The sequence below is a fragment of the Berghia stephanieae genome, chromosome 3, assembly GCF_034508935.2.
Source record: "Berghia stephanieae isolate SIO BIC M18660-M18661 chromosome 3, UCSD_Bste_1.3, whole genome shotgun sequence".
In the NCBI taxonomy this organism is placed as follows: Eukaryota; Metazoa; Mollusca; class Gastropoda; order Nudibranchia; family Aeolidiidae; genus Berghia; species Berghia stephanieae.
Genome location: NC_088362.1, coordinates 81,552,081 through 81,569,580, shown reverse-complemented (window position 1 = coordinate 81,569,580; position 17,500 = coordinate 81,552,081). Strand labels below are relative to the sequence as shown.

Genomic DNA, 17,500 nt, shown 5'->3' with positions numbered 1-17,500 from the left:
CATGTGTAAAAAAACACATATTTTAAAATCACTTTCCTTTAAGAATATTGGTTTCTCTCATTGACCATATCTTTACTTTAGATCAGATGGCTAAGGATGGCTTTCAACTGTAACTCAATGAGCTCCAACTTTTGTTTTAAGCTATCAAAACTAATCTCACAGATAACGACTAGAGCTTATAATATTAGATTGGAATTGGTACTGATATACATCAAGCAAATGCAACATATTTTTTTTTAATTGGGATAAAATCTTAAATTTATTTTCAGCCATCCTATGTCGACTGCACGTTTAATTTCTTGATTTTTAACTGCAATTGGACTTTGCAATACATTGTTTTTTCCAATCTTTTCTCAATCCGTTAGACGTTGATGGACGATGCAGAAGCTTGTCGGCGTAAGATGCAGAACGCGGAAGCTCTTATCAATGGTCTCTCCGGAGAAAAGATCCGATGGACAGAGGCCAGTAAAACATTTGAAGCTCAAATACAGAGGCTGGTAGGAGATGTACTTCTTGCTACTGGGTTCCTGTCCTACACAGGTCCCTTCAACCAGGAGTTCCGTAATCTTGTTATAAGAAACTGGAAGAAGGAGATGGTACAAGCAAAGATTCCTTTCAGTGATGTGAGTTTTTTGTTTTCTTTTAATCTTTATGTTTCATATTTTAAAAATTAGCATCTCATCAATATATCTCAAAATAATATGACTTTTAATCAAATTTATGCATCCTTATGATATGTTTAAATCTTTTCACACTAATCCTCTAACTGAACATATCTTAGGTTGCTCTATAATCAGAATTGTCATACTGCAAACTCGTTTTTGACGGATTCATCTTATTTCTTTTATTTAATCCAGGATTTGAACATCATCAATATGCTTGTCCTAAACACCACAATCGCAGAATGGAACATGCAGGGCTTGCCCAATGACGAGTTGTCAGTACAGAATGGTCTTATTGTCACCAAAGCATCCCGATTCCCTCTTCTCATTGACCCACAGGGTCAAGGAAAGGCCTGGATTAGAAACAGGGAGGCAAGCAATGAGTTGCAGGTAAATACATTTATACAAATACGGAGTTTAACAGTCAGTGTGTCGCGAGGCATCAGAATTTAATTGGGTTTACTGCACTTACAATTCTAAATAATTTTATTCCAGTCATAGGACTTTAATATAATGCAGACCAGTTGGTTCCTGAGCTTTGGTAAAAGAATGATCGATGCTTTAATTTATCTACCATTTTTCATGCTGGTTTTAAAAAATGATACTATTGAACAAATTAAATCAAATAAAAAGAAATAACTTTTGTCTGTTCGTGTGGAGGAAACAAATTATATATTTAGGCTACTTAGTTTTGTCTTAGTTATTTTAATATAGAGCCTGAAATCTTTGGGTAATAGTAATGGTTGCTCTAATACCCACATTTTGCTTTTGTTTTGTTTCATCCTGTAAAAGGTGACATCCCTCAACCAGAAGTATTTCCGTACCCACCTGGAGGACTCTCTATCTCTAGGACGTCCTCTTCTGATTGAGGACGTTGGTGAGGAGTTGGATCCTGCCCTGGACAACGTACTGGAGAGAAATTTTATCAAATCTGGATCCACTTTCAAGGTAAAAACTGGCTTGAAATAATATTCGACTAGAATATACATGTTATCAAACAATTTGACTGCTTAGTGGTGGTTTGCTGTTTATAAGATTTCAACCATAGATTTCTCTCGCAAATGATATCCAAAACATACACGTCAGTAAAGATTTTATCATCAGAATTCATGAGATTTGAAGGGGGGGGGGGGGAGTTCAGTTTTTCCCCCTTGGGTGTCAATATATCTTTCTTGAGTAACTACTCCACTTGATTTTATTGTCGTCGTCGTTGTTTTATTGATGTTGTTGTTTGTGTTGTTGTTGTTGTTGTGGTTGTTGTTGTAGCTACAGCTGTTTCTGTTTTTGCTTTTGCTGTTGTTTCTGTTGTTTTGTTGTTTTTCTTTTTTTTTTTTAGCATTTTGCCTCCTAATTATAATAATATCTCTGCCAAATCCAAACACCAGGTCAAAGTGGGAGACAAAGAGGTGGACGTAATGAAGGGCTTCAGACTATACATCACTACCAAACTGGCCAACCCTGCCTACACTCCAGAGGTGTCTGCTCGTACCTCTATCATCGACTTCACCGTTACAATGAAGGGACTGGAGGACCAACTGCTGGGTATTGTCATCCTCACAGAGAAACAGGTCAGTAGAATCAATAGAGACTACAATGCACATCAATTCATTAATATTTTATTGTTGATTAATTTACTGTTATCCTTTTAAAAGTTTTATTGCTTATACACATTTCACTTTCCAGTATAGATATATTTTAAAATGAAAATTGAAAATATTTCTGTGGAATATCAAAGGTTCTTTAAAAAATTGTTGTTGTTATTGTTGTTGGTGGTGGTGTTGTTGAAATCATTATTTTATATAATTATTATTTTTCTGGCTCGCATGATGAATCAAGAAACAAAAAGAAAGAATGAAAAAGAAAAGCAAAAAAAAAAAATGGAATATAAGTGGGAATTAATTCTTTTTTTAAAGTAGATAGTGACGATGCTCAAATAACATTTTGATGTAGGATGAGAAAAGGATTATTTTCTCATAAGTGCTGGTGTTGTTGTTTTACAGGAATTGGAAGCAGAGCGTACCAACCTGGTGGAGGAGGTCACATCCAACAAGAGAAAGATGAAGGAACTCGAGGACAATTTATTGTTCAGACTGACGTCAACTCAGGTCTGCACTCTTTACCATAATCCGTAATTTCAAATTGTACATTAAGATGGCTCTGTTTATGTAATTTTTCATATGTATGCTTATAAACAAGCCAAAATGTCCTTTCTTTATTCAAATGTATTTTTTGTTTTTGTAAAGTACAATAAACAAAGCTAATAGTAATGTAAATGGTCTTTGTGAAAAGTCTAAATTATGGGTTGGTCCGTTGTTCCAATTTATTTGCATTTATATGTTGTAGAAAAAAGAGTTATTGCTAAAATATCCTTTTTAAAAAAATAACATGATTGTGATTATTACTTTGTATTCTTTAGATTTATTTGATTTCACACGTGAGTTAAAGATTTAATGCATCTATTTGAGTTACCCATCGGTGCTGTTGTTGCAAAATAAATCCTGATGTTCGATTTTATCCGATATTTTCTGGTTGATAGGGATCCTTGGTGGAGGATGAGTCCCTGATCGAGGTGTTGAAGGTGACCAAAGCCACTGCTGAGGAGGTCAGTGAGAAGCTGACTATTGCTGCAGAAACTGAAATTAAGATTAACACTGCCAGAGAAGAATTCAGACCAGGTATGCATATTTTTAAAATCATATCATCAAAGATGTTTGTATTCGGTCATCATCTTTAGAGTAATTATCATCATATCACCAATTTCATCTTCAACATAATCAGCATCATCACCATCATCATCATCATCGTCACCATCATCCTCATCATCACCATCAGAAGCATTATCATTATGATCCCCACCACACTGCCACCATAGCCACTTATACTTATACAAGCATCATCTCTATTGTTATGATCGTGGAAACATCAAATTTTTACTATCAAATGGGATAACGTTTCCTCTTTGGTTTGGACGAATTATAGAATATTTAGTTTTGTGGCAGTTATTTCGTGTGGTGAGAAATCAAGCCTTTCAACAAAGACAATAACTGCAACAAGGCTGACATACTCAAATTTCTCCAAATCTTTCCTGGAGCCAAGTTTCCCCTCGAGGCATAACTACCCCATTCAACGATAGGTACCTATACAATACGAATCAACATTTTAATGTATCTCTATCCTTTCCAGTTGCCTCCAGAGGTAGTATCATCTATTTCGTCATTGTGGAGATGAGCATGGTCAACTGCATGTACCAGACATCTCTCAAGCAGTTCCTGCAGTTGTTTGACCTTTCCATGGCAAGATCTCAGAAATCTCCTATAACTAGCAAGCGAATCAACAATATCATCAACTACCTGACCTTCTCCGTATTCAAGTATACATGCCGAGGCCTGTATGAAGTGGACAAATTCCTCTTCACCATTCTTCTATGTCTGAAGATCGAAATGGCTGCTGGCAGAGTGCGCGGGGAGGAATTCAATGTATTCATCAAAGGTTTGAATCTATTTCACATAATTTGTTACTGTTTTATTTTTGTTGTTTAATAATGTGTCTATTTAAATCCTATTTGTTATTGATCGGTTTAGGTTCAATTCCTTTAATGTTGTTTTATGAGAGCGGTGGGGGCTTCCTGAAGCCTGGGGTCGTGAAAATACTAACAAAAGATTGATAATGGAGAGGCTTCGGATGGGAAAAATCCATCCAAAGCCTCTCCATTATCAATCTTTCGTTAATGCTGTTTTATACCATCTTATAGCATGATTTGGTCAGTAATGAATAAATTGAGAAAAATTTGAGTAAATTGTAAAGTCAGAATTCCATACAGATATTAAATACTAAATTGTAAACATAGTAGGTAAACTAAATGGTATGTTAATCGCAGCGTAATGAAAAAAAATAATTTTATGATGAAATAACCAGATTTCAGGCTGTCGAATTCTAATATCATTTATATTGTCGGGTAAAATAATATTATTGATATGATTTTTAAAGATAGCAATTCCTTGCTCTATCTTTTTACGTCTTTATTTTATGAATAGTATTGTCAATTAGCTATTTTATATGATAAATGCTCACATTGCAAGAGTGGGAAATGACTATTATCATTTCACAGGGATTTCTTATTTTTAGAGTGATATCTATAGGTAAATCAAAAACATGTACTGCCATTGAAAAAAATCGAATATTTAATACAGAACAATGCATTCTGTTATAACTACAAGCATCCTCTTCTAATTCTTTTGCCAGCTGTTTAACGCGTCATTATAAGATATAAATGTGTGATCCATTCCAATGATAACCTTTCAATATTATTGGAAATTAATGTTTGATTTTTCTTCTTTTTCTGATGATTAGGTGGTGCCGCCCTTGACTTGAATGCTGTGGAACCAAAACCAAAGAAGTGGATCATGGACATGACGTGGCTCAACTTAGTGGAGCTGAGCAAATTGCCTCAATTCTCACAAATTCTTGGCCAAGTTGGCAGAAATGACAAGGTATGAAATAAATAAAATTTTATGTGACAATTAACTCTGATTTTATTTTTAAAAAGAGGCATTACGTATTTTCAAATATATTAATACTGCCTCAATTCTCACAAATTCTTTATCAAGTTGGCAGAAATGACAAGGTATGAAATCAATACAATTTTATGTAACAACTCTGATTTTATTTTTTTTAAAGACAAACTCATTACGTATTTTCAAATATTAAATATAAGTTTGAATATACAAAAATATGTTACAATCTGATATATAGTTATGTTTATAAGACAGCAAACAACATTAATTAGAAATCCTATCTATAGTATGCATTGATTATTTCCTTTCAAAAGAGGTCTGAAATCAAAGTTATCACAATATACATCATGATGAACATCGAGATATTTTTAAAAATACAAATGCTATTTAAGTATAACTTATATATACCAACACCATGATAGGCATATTTCCAACCATTTCCATTTTTCGTTTTGTAGGCATGGAAGGCCTGGTTTGATGAAGACACCCCAGAAGAAGCAGTCATCCCAGATGGCTACAGTAATAATTTGGACAACTTCCGCAAGTTGTTGCTCATCCGTTCATGGTGCCCAGATCGTACTATCCCCATGGCCCGTGTCTATGTGGCCGAAGCAATGGGACCTGATGTATGTGTGCATGCCTTTAATCTTTATGATGTAGATAATTTTCATTTGATTTCGTATAGTTTACTGTGCGTTTCCTAGTCGATTTTCAAATTTTATTTGCACGATGAAAACAAAATGGAAAATCAAATTATAGAATCATTAAAAATTTTAACACACATTCTTCTACAACTAATAAAATCGTCCAAAGTCTTTTAATGTAAAAGTACATGAAACAGACTAAACCAAGGACTCTGGAACTATAAATCTCTTTATAAATGCCATTGCGCAGAAGCTCCATAACTTTGATTATGTATTTGATGAATAAGGTGTTAATTATTTATTACAGATTTGATTGCTCCACATTAGTATCCTCGAAATATTATGACTATGTGAGGGAATTTCTGAAATGTATTTCTTTCCGTCATATGGTATTCAATAGTTGTTAGATCGAAGTAACCATGATATGCAATGTATATTTTATGTTAATCTTCAAGTTCTAAAAAACGCAAGCTTTGATTAAATTATCGGCCATTTCTCATTCAATAGTAAATTAAATTATGAAAAGTTTAATCAATATTTATCTTAAGACATTGGATTCATTTTAAGAATGCATCAAATAAACAAACAGTTCTTCTTCTTTGCTTTACATTCCTTGTGGAACATAGGGCTTCAACAGTACATCTCCACCGTAATCTGTTCTGTGTCTTCTTCTTCAGCTCTCCTCAGGACATTCCAGCCAAATTCACATCTTCCTCCCATGACCTTCTTCATGTTTTCTTTGGCCTCCCAACTTTCCTTTTACCCTGAGGGTTCCAGTCCACTGCTTGTCTCCTAATGTCTGTTGTTGGTTTTCTGAAATTGTGACCAATCCATTTCCATTTTCTTGTTGAGATTTGTTTGCTTATTTCCTCTTGTCCAGCTTTTCACCACAAGTCTTTAATACTGATTTTCTCAGGCCATCTGATACCGTGTACGTTTTGAAGACATCTTTTTGTGAAGGTTTGAAGTTTTTTACAAAGAGTATTGGTCACTCTCCGTGTTTCTGGGCCATACAGAAGGAATGCTTTTACAGTTAGTGTTGTATATTCTAATTTGTTTTTCATTGATAGATTTGTTGATTTCCATATCGGTCTAAGTGTGATAAATGCATGTTGTGCTTTTCCTATTCTAGCCCTTATGTCTTGATTTGTTCCTCCAGATGTTGAAACAATGCTATCCAAATATGTAAATTTGTCTACGTCCTTCAGATTGTTTCCATTTACTGAGATGAGTGTTGTATTGTTGTTCAGTAATTTCATCACATCTGTTTTCTCAAACCAGTCTGTGCCGCTTCCTTGACAATTTTGTCTATTTTTTATTGTAAATGTTGATGTGATTGTGACAATAAGCAAATATCGTCGGCAAAGTCAAGGTCTTCTAAACAAACACTTAGCATGTGTTTTTTTTTTTTGTTTTTGTTTTTTTGTTTGTTGTTTGTTTTTTTTTTTTTTTTTGCTTAACAAAGCGATATTATGATTGTAATAACAGAAGACTACATGAAGTAGCAATATTTTATAGGGGATATGAAGTTGAGGTAACAGAGCTTGTTTGTTGTTGTTTTTAGACTGCCATGGAGGTGATCAATCCTCATCAAATTCTCACTGATCGGCCATAAAATATTAAGGGTACACATCAATGTGTGTGATGATAACGATTCTTTTAGCAGTCAGAATTAGAGAGCATTTTACCAAGCTTTCTTGTTATCCATAAATATGATCTATTATTATGTTCCAGTTTGCTGAGGGTGTTATTTTGAACTTGGACAGCATGTGGGAAGAATCCGACAACCGCAACCCCATGATCTGCTTCTTATCTATGGGATCCGATCCCACAGAAAACATCGAACGTCTTGCTAAGCAAAAAGGATTCAGTAAGTTTTATAATAATAGCAGGTGGTGATTGAAATGATGATGAGATGACGATGATGATGATGATGATGATGATGATGATGATGATGATGATGATGATGATGGTGGTGGTGGTGATGGTGATGATGACGATGATGGTGGTGATGATGATGTCAATGATGATGAAAGGAGCTCTTGCATTATATATTAAATTATATTATTTGTATAGCGCTTAACATCCCATTGTATAGTTCTCAGCAACATTTCCTAAAGACAAATAATGCCCATGGTCAGCAACAACTATATTTAATTATGATATAACGGCTTATAATGAGTGTGCAATAAAGTACTCATCAGAAATATAATTCTGTCACTTTTTTTGTCATCTTGAAGTATCTTAAAAGCTACATATGCACTATGGGATTGGATTTTGTTAATGAGAATGAAAATTGGGTCTGCGCTTTCAAAAGCCTTGGGACTTAATTTTGGTGACATTAAAAAAAGTATTACCATACACCTCATGTTGCAGAATGCAATCGATGACAACCATATATATTGCAGTCCTTGAAATTAAATCAAATCTCTTTATTCTTTTCATTATTTTTTTAAATAAAACGTTTTACTTTATTTTCCAGAGTGTGGAGCCATTTCTATGGGTCAAGGTCAGGATGTGCATGCAAGACGCCTTATGTCAATTTCCATGACTGAGGGTAGATGGGTACTCCTGCAGAACTGTCACTTGGGTCTTGACTTTATGGACGAGATGTTGGATACGGTGAGATTCCCTCATATAGTATTGGTAGCGATATGCACAATGATGTTTCTTGTTATATTGAGAGAGTTTTGGCAAATGTAAGAACATTTTCATGTAGACTACTCGGAGGTTGGCGAGGTTTATATGGAAAATGAATGTGTCTGAACATTAGGAGACTATCTGTCTATAATTATAATGCAGATGGCTACGTAATTATTTTTTAAAAATGTAGTTTCAGAAAAAAGTAGAAGTGACTATAACTAATGTTAATCAACAAGTTGTCCTCAGTGTAAATAAGTAATGCTTGAAAGTATTCAATATAGGCGTTTTGCATCAAACCTTAAAGATTTATGCAGTTTTATAATTTGGCCCAAATAATCGTAATCATAAAAATGTTTTGTTGTAGTTTTTTGCAGGTTTTCACAATGGCATTGTTCGTTGTGATCACCAATCACTCGAAGATCAGAGAACTGAAATGAAAAGTAAATGCATTGGGTTCATACCTGTTTACAAATACTCATGACTTAAAAACAATGGTAAGAATTATTATAGAGTCAGCAGTTTTTCGTTTCAAATAACTATCAGACTTGTAAATACCAAAACGTGTGTTTTACAAACATCTATAGGTCCTTACCACTGAGTCTGTGAACGATGACTTCCGTCTCTGGCTGACCACTGAGGAACATCCAAAATTCCCTATCAACTTGCTTCAAAGCTCTATCAAGTTCACCAACGAGCCGCCACAGGGCGTCAAGGCTGGTTTGAAGAGAACTTATGCTGGAGTCACCCAGGTATGAAGCCAATAGGTTGTCTTCTTCCAAGAAGTAATGATAAAACTATCTTTTTCCTGCATTTGGTCATAAGTTGTGTTCTTTTCATAATATTCACTTTTATAAAATATCGACTAACACAGTGTTGGTTTATCTCTTTTTTTTTTTAAAAAAGAAGATTTTTCTTCTTGAAAATGTAGACTTATCTCATAGTATGTATGTTTCCAATAATAAGCACTGTTCAGTTTAAAATAAGTATGTATTTAAGTTGCTCTGAAAACTCTTGTTTTCTCTCTCACATTATTTCTTGAAAATGCTTGCGTAACCATCCTTACAATCTTCTTTTAATGACCTTTACCTTTAAAAATCAAGTCTCATTGTTATTTTAACAATTAATGTCAGTTTTTCCATTTACCTTTTGACTTTTCATATTTCTTCATGATATCATCCAACTCTTCAAATACAATTTACAGGAACAACTGGAGTACAGCAACATGCCGATGTGGAAACCAATGCTATACAGCGTTGCCTTCCTTCACACAACTGTGCAAGAAAGAAGGAAATTTGGACCCATTGGTTGGAACATCCCCTACGAGTTCAACCAGGGAGATCTTAATGCTACAGTCCAATTTATTCAGAATCACTTGGATGATCTCGATCCTAAGAGAGTAAGAAAAATTAAAATATTCTCATATTTCCTTGCAAGTTCTTTATATTTTGATAACAGATGATTAATTTTAGAAATTTTACATTGCTTTTTAAAAATCCAACAGTATCAAATGAATAATTCTTATTTGTTGCAATTCGTAACGTTCTGTCTGAATACATGACTAAAGTTATTATTTATATCACTTGATATCCAGGAATTTATTTTTAGATTTCATAAGTTTAAAATTTTGCAGTCTCAAAATAAATGTCAGTTGATGCAATTACATAATTTAGTCTTTAAAAAAAGAATAAAAAATACTATAAGAAAGACTAATTGTTTTTTTTACAACATGCGTATTGTTTAAAATTTTCGATTTATCAAATTTTAAAACCGTTCTCAGGGCGTCAACTGGGTGACTGTGCGTTACATGATTGGTGAAGTCCAATATGGAGGCAGAGTCACAGACGATTATGACAAACGTCTATTAAACACTTACACCAGAGTTTGGTTCACTGAGCACATGTTCTCTGACAACTTTGCCTTCTACACCGGTGAGAGTGCTATTTTAAGAGTAAATCTAATGTTTTAAAACGAAAAAAAAAGCAAAACTTCCTCGGTTTTAATGATATATTCTTCAATCCATAAAAGGTCAGAATGTTTGGCTAAATTATGATGCACTTTACAGAAATCTCTTTTTAAAAAGAGAAAAAATAAAGTTCATTTTATGCAATACAATGGAAATATTGCGCAAACGTCAAAAAATTCCTTTCTTTTTAATTTTTTTCACCATGAAAAAAAAAAATTGTAACCTCTATGAGCATGTTTGTAATCCATAGATAATCCATATAATTTTTTAATGATTTGATTTGACTGTAATTTCTAATTGTATACTTAATTTCAATTACAATATTTTGTAACAACACAAACAATGTGATTGTAAAAAAGACATATAGGCAAGCTTGATAATATAAGGAAGGTTGATATTCAAAACCCACCATCTTTTTTCATTATTCGGAGAAAACGGATGTTTTTCGTCATTTACTTAGTGATTTAAAGAGGGAAATGTTTGCCTTTTTGCCTTATTGTTTTGAAAGTTCAGCTGTGCCTTGATAATTCCATGGTGTCCAACAGATTGGCTTATCACGGCAAAAGTCACTTCCTCATATCATAATACAACATATCTATTTATAGCATAGACCGCTATATCTAATTTCTGCAACTCCATCAAAATGTATTACAGGTTACAAGATACCTAAATGTAAGAATATTGATGAGTACAGGAACCATATCGAAACGCTTCCATTGGTTGATACCCCTGAGTGCTTTGGTCTGCATCCTAATGCTGATATCACGTAGGAAAATTTGAATTTATTTTTAGCAGTGTGGTGGTAGTAGAGTTATGATGGTGATGATGGCGATGACGACGACGACGAGGATGATGATGATGATGATGATGATGATGATGATGATGATGGTTTTGGTGGTGGTGGTGGTGGTGATGTGGTGGTTGTTGTTGTTTTGTTGGTGGTGACAGAACGAATCACGATAATGTTAGATTAAACCTCAATGACTTTGTTGAATCTTACTTTATCAGGTAATTGTTGGTAAGACGGCACGGTTAATTATTAATCTTATTCCCATCATTCCAGTTCATCAAGTTGTAAAAAAATGTAATCAAATAACACGACTGATTTATCCCATCAATATAATAGTTGTTCATAAAAATGATTCGATACAATACTATTCAGTGGTATCATTTTTATTATGATAGAGGGCACCATTGTTGTTGCTAACCTACCTCAATTTTTAAAAATATAAAATAAGGCATTTACAATAGAGTTCGCAATATAGTGAGAAGGTAGTTGAAGGCTATCGAATACCAATCAACAAATATAAAGGTAATATGAGTATGACTTGCAGGTTTTGAATTTTCTTTGTTATTTTCGTGTTTGTGCTTCAGATATCAAACTAATACAGCCAATAGCATGTTGTCTACCATTGTCAATATTCAGCCTAAAGATTCTGGTGGTGGCGGTGGAGAGACTCGTGAGTCAGTCGTGTATCGCCTGGCTGATGACATGTTGGACAAGTTGCCTGACGATTACATTCCCCATGAGGTGAGGCAGCTTTATTACTACCATTATAACCAGTCTTGATATTGCTATTCTTCTTGTATATCTAGATAAAAGTATAATTAATAATTACGCCCCTTTTTCTTCATTATGGTGTACATCTCCTGGACCTAACCCCTCTCACACATGCTTTGAAATAACCACTGATATCCGTTACCTGTCAGATGAAGATATACGAATGTTGGCTTCAATAGCAGAATTAAAAATGGCATTTTTGATTCAATATGATGTTTGAAATTTATATTTCCGATGTCAGAAAGCATCTATTCAACATTTTGAAGCCTTATTTAATGCTGCCAAGGACAAATTATAAATTTGTAAAGTTTATTCTACTGACTAGCAAATGTTCTTATGAAAACCATGAATGTTTAAGTCTGCATGTAATTACTATATTCATGTCGCCTCTCTATGGTTTCCACTTTGCGTATCCTCGACAAATCCTTTCGGTATTACCCTTACTTACCCGGGTTCCATCTCTTTCCAGAGGTCGGATGTCATGGCCTTCCATCCTTCACGGTCCATTGCAGCCTCGTTACAGTCTGCCATGCGCCGTCCTGTAGCTTCCTTGATGCCATCTGTCCAGGATTTCCTTTGTCTTCCTCTGCCCCTCTTTCCTTCAATTCTTCCCTCCATTATCCTTTTTTAGAGACTATCATGTCTTCGCATATGTCCAAAATATGACAGCTTTTTGTGCTTCACAGTCAAAAGAAGTTCTTTTTGTTTTTGGCCCATTAGGTCGAGGACTTCGATGTTTGTTTTTCTTGCTGTCCAAGGTATTTTCAGTATTCTCCTGTACGTCCACATCTCAAAAGCTTCAATACGTTGTTCTGTCTGTGCGGTTAGTGTCCACGTTTCACAACCATAAAAGAAAATGGACCACACATAGCATTTGGTGCATCTCATTCGTGTTCTGATGGAGATATTTGTGTTGTTGAGGATTGGCTTTAGTTTCATGAACGCATTTTTGGCCAGCATTATTCGTCTCCTGATCTCTTTGTCAGACTTTGCATCGGATGTTACCAACTGCCCCAAGTACGTGAACTCTTTTACTTGTTCCACTGGACACTCTTCTATTTCTATATCTATGTCTATGGGCTCTTTCTTTTTTTGTTATCACCATTGTTTTTGTCTTCTTCGCTTTCATGAACAGCCCCTTTTCTTTGCTCTCTTCGTTCACTTTTGAAATTAACTTCTGTAGGTCTTCCTTACTTTCCGCCAACAGGACAGTATCGTCAGCGTAACGTAGATTGTTGATGTTGTGGCCACCAACCTTCAACCATTGTGCTGTTTCGGTATTGCTCTTTCAGAAGTTTGGTGACGATTCAAACTTAAGCCTAAATATCTGAGAATCATGCTCCAGATGCTTTAAAAATTTCTAATTTTATTCTTTTTATCACAGGTGAAAGATAGACTGAAAAAGATGGGAACTCTGCAACCTCTGAACATCTTCTTGCGTCAAGAGATTGACAGAATGCAACGTGTTATTTCTCTTGTGAGAACCACTTTGATGGACCTCAAGCTTGCAATCGACGGTACCATTATCATGTCTGAAAATTTGAGAGATGCCCTGGACAACATGTTTGATGCCAGAGTGCCCAACAACTGGAGAAAGGTAAATAATCTTCTAACTAAAATATTAACTTGTCATTGGTATGAATTGTTTTAAGTTTCCTTTCATACTTTTCTTACAGTATAACTTTTTTATTTACTAATTTTATATTCTATAATGTGTCATGTTTTGTTCAATGCATGAATATTAAAGATAAAATCGATGAATGGATTAAGATATGTACTCATAGATGATCATTGTCGTATCGTGCAACGTACCATTAGGTGATGTTATTAGTTTTATATATGTATTTTTAAAATTCATAAGCTCTAACGACTATTTAAACCGAATAACATTCTTTGACGTAGGATGAATAATGTGTAGGCAGAGTAACTAGTCACCAAAGATAAAAAAAACCACTGGATAAATGTAGAACACACTGCATCTTGAAGAAGAATTAACAAAAAGCAAGCCGATTCCATCTGAAAGAATCGTGAAAACAAAATAAGCAGAGGTTGAACACGTCGTTCAAAACCGATATTTAAAAACTTTGATAAAATCACTAAAAACATTATTTAACCGAGTCATCTGTAAACAACCCAGTTTTTATGTAATAAATAAAAACCAGGGAACATGTAAATTTCACCACCCAGAGACAAACTTTAAGCTTAGTCACGGCCCTAATCAAAAAGATTTTAGTCAAAATTTATGGACTCATCTCACAAAGAAGATGAGAAGTTTCTTGGGAACACAGCCTACTAAATTAAGAAAATGGCTATTAATGAAAAAAACAAACAAATAAAAACCATACATTCGATTATATGACATATTGAGAGAATTTTTCTAAATGTTTTTTTTTTTGTGTCAAACTCAATTGGAACAAATTCAAATTCTAAAAAACTGGAAAGAGATCAACATTATGCTTATTCACAAAAGGTGACAAAAACAGGACTGAAAAACATCCAAAATCGTCCAAATCAGAAGAAAAAATAAACAATGACAAACACTAAATAAATAGTGCAGGATTTGGTCTTAACAAACACTTAACCTTATCTTACCGGAGTTCCGTCTCCCTACAGAGGTTGAATGTCATGGAACGGCATTCTTCACGCTCAAGGGCCATTACCGAGCAGTCGATTATCTTTTTGCCAGTTGTGGCCTCCACATTTCCTATCCAGGACTTCCTTCGTTTGCCCCATGCCTTTCTGCCAGCTACTTTTCCTTCTAGCACAAACACAAAAGAGTTGAAAATATCAAAGTACACGTAAGAACCGTTACTTTACATACAGGGCATGAAATGTAAAAGCAAAATTCTGTCCAAGTGCTGCAAACGACCTTCATTAAAATCTTAAAGTTCCAAACTAAGGATAAGAATGTACATGATACTCTGCGTGCAAGAGGAATGCCTGTGTTAATGTGTTTATCCAATGTGTCATCCGGGTATGTAATCCCCTTCACACTCCTCTCCCCCATGGTACAAGAAGAGTTAATACACTATAAAGGTTATTTTTTAAAATGAATAATTTTGATATTTCAAATTCAATGAAGCTAACTTTTAAGATTGAGCTGTGTTGGACTGGATAGTAACAAACAGTGCGCTGTTATCTGCATTCAAAGATAACTCATTTTAAATACATATTATTTTTTAAAAATATTTAATAATATTGATGTTCGTTAACATTGATATGTTTCCTCAATCCAATAAATACACTGCACTAGAGTGTTTCAAAGGTATTTTTGTGTACCTTTCAACATGTGAATTGGTTTGAGCAATTTATAAGCTATTTGCAAGAAACTTTTTCTCACATAATAATGCATGAATCATTTTGTATTGTAAGCTTTATGGTTTTTCTACTTTGCGCCCATGAACAAAGGCATTTTTCTATTAAAATCTTCATCAATTATGACATGAGCCTTAGGGCCTAATAGCTATGATAAGTCAAAATCAAATAAAAGAACCTCCATTCTTGATTCCAAGATAATATATAAATCAAACATTAAAAAAAAGGTTAATTTTTAAAACTATTGAAACTCCTGATAATACTGCTAGTTTTTACTAAAAGATTCTAAAATTGAAACAAATTTTGTTGGTGGGAATTCGCTCATTAATGAAAATTCAATAATATTTATAATAGTGACAAAGCAGATGGCAATTTTAAAGATTTAGTTCGGACAAATAAATAATGTGCCGAAATTGATTCTTTGCTCAATGTTTTAGTTGTTGAAATGTCATGTCAAATAACACTTCTTTCTTGCATATGTTGCATGATACACTTTTCTTGAAACACTTAGCCTATTCTTATGTGTAATTATTTGATGACGGATGCTTTGTTTTTAAAAAATGATTCCACAGGACAAAATAGCTGAACAAGGCATATATTTCCAACATGAGCTAGAATTATAGTTTATGATTGAAAACATTTTCTTTGATCTTAAGAAGATTTTTAAAATGTTGATTAATTTATATATCACGACAATTAATTTTAATATTCAACACTATTCACGCTGCGGAAAAAGAGTATTTTAGTGAGCACCTATTCCATTGGATTAGTAGATCGTGGAAAGGTAATTTGATGGTTGCAAGTGCCAGCCTTCACACGTATTATTAAATACAGACCTAATTCTGTTCATGAAGATACTTTCTAAATATATATCTCAATCATAAGTATATTTAGGCACTCTCACGAACAGTTGAGATAAATATTCACATCTAAATTAGATTAGTTATATATGTATGTATGTATGTATGTATGTATGTATGTATGTATGTATGTATGTATGTATGTATGTATGTATGTATGTATGTATGTATGTATGTATGTATGTATGTATGTATGTATGTATGTATGTATGTATGTATGTATGTATGTATGTATGTATGTATGTATGTATGTATGTATGTATGTATGTATGTATGTATGTATGTATGTATGTATGTATGTATGTATGTATGTATGTATGTATGTATGTATGTATGTATGTATGTATGTATGTATGTATGTATGTATGTAAGGATGGATGGATGGATGGATGGATAGACGGATGGATGGATGGAGGGATGGATGAATGGATGAATGGATGGATGGATGGATGGATGTGTGGATGTGTGTGTGTGTATGTATGTATGTATGTATGTATGTATGTATGTATGTATGTATGTATGTATGTATGTATGTGTGTGTGAATGAGTGAGTGAGTGAGTGAGTGAGTGTGTGTGAGTGAGTGAGTGAGTGTTTGTGTGTGTGCATATGTGTGTGAGTGAGTGAGTGAATGACTGAGTGAGTGAGTGAGTGTGTGTGTGTGTGTGTGTGTGTGTGTAGGTATGTATGTATGTATGTATGTAGGTATTTGTCTGTGCGTGTGTGCGTGTAAATGAGTGTTCGTCTGTGTGAGAGTATATTTATTGGCCTTTAGCGTCACCAGAATGTAAGAAAATATTGAATTTAACCAAAAACAAAGTGTTCTGTTAATGTTAAAGAAGTTGATTTGTTTGAAGGCGTTTATAAGTTTTGCTATCACATATAATAGAATTATAAGTTCGATATTTACACGTAGGCTACGCTGTGTGGAATCAAAGAGTGGATTTAGAGTTGCATCATGATTAGCTTGCTATAACATCGATTCATGTCACAAATGTTATGGTAAAAGCAGATGAAAATAGAGTGATATATCACATTTGACAGACAAGTCTTTATAGTCTTGTTTATGTCACATTTGCATTTAAAATATAAGTCTGCAATTAGACGCTTGGGTTGATGTGTATATTTTTTTTAAGACATGCTAGTATAATGTATGAATTCATGATATTCACAGTTTAGTATTACAAAGATTTTTTTTTTAAATTTTATCACAAAATGCAATATTCACAATGCTTACATTCACTGGGAAATTAGCTGAATATTTTGTAGACCTGAGGCTTGTTAATAAGAAATTAACGGCCGTACACTGGAAAAACACGTATTTTGCAAAGTCACATTAA

At 33.9% G+C, this 17,500-nt stretch overlaps 1 protein-coding gene across 1 annotated transcript in view; it reads left to right on the top strand.

Annotated features, from left to right (window-relative positions):
- LOC144968597 (dynein axonemal heavy chain 5-like) overlaps positions 1-17,500 on the top strand; it is a 98,329-nt gene that overhangs the window by 77,001 nt on the left and 3,828 nt on the right. The window contains exons 65-81 of the mRNA XM_078907099.1: positions 366-623; positions 858-1,052; positions 1,455-1,610; positions 2,048-2,230; positions 2,663-2,767; positions 3,199-3,337; positions 3,846-4,151; positions 5,013-5,152; positions 5,635-5,802; positions 7,555-7,690; positions 8,303-8,442; positions 9,048-9,212; positions 9,665-9,859; positions 10,241-10,391; positions 11,081-11,192; positions 11,801-11,957; positions 13,372-13,584. Coding sequence (XP_078763225.1) covers positions 366-623; positions 858-1,052; positions 1,455-1,610; positions 2,048-2,230; positions 2,663-2,767; positions 3,199-3,337; positions 3,846-4,151; positions 5,013-5,152; positions 5,635-5,802; positions 7,555-7,690; positions 8,303-8,442; positions 9,048-9,212; positions 9,665-9,859; positions 10,241-10,391; positions 11,081-11,192; positions 11,801-11,957; positions 13,372-13,584 — 2,919 coding nt within the window. The remainder of the gene's footprint in view (positions 1-365; positions 624-857; positions 1,053-1,454; positions 1,611-2,047; positions 2,231-2,662; positions 2,768-3,198; positions 3,338-3,845; positions 4,152-5,012; positions 5,153-5,634; positions 5,803-7,554; positions 7,691-8,302; positions 8,443-9,047; positions 9,213-9,664; positions 9,860-10,240; positions 10,392-11,080; positions 11,193-11,800; positions 11,958-13,371; positions 13,585-17,500) is intronic.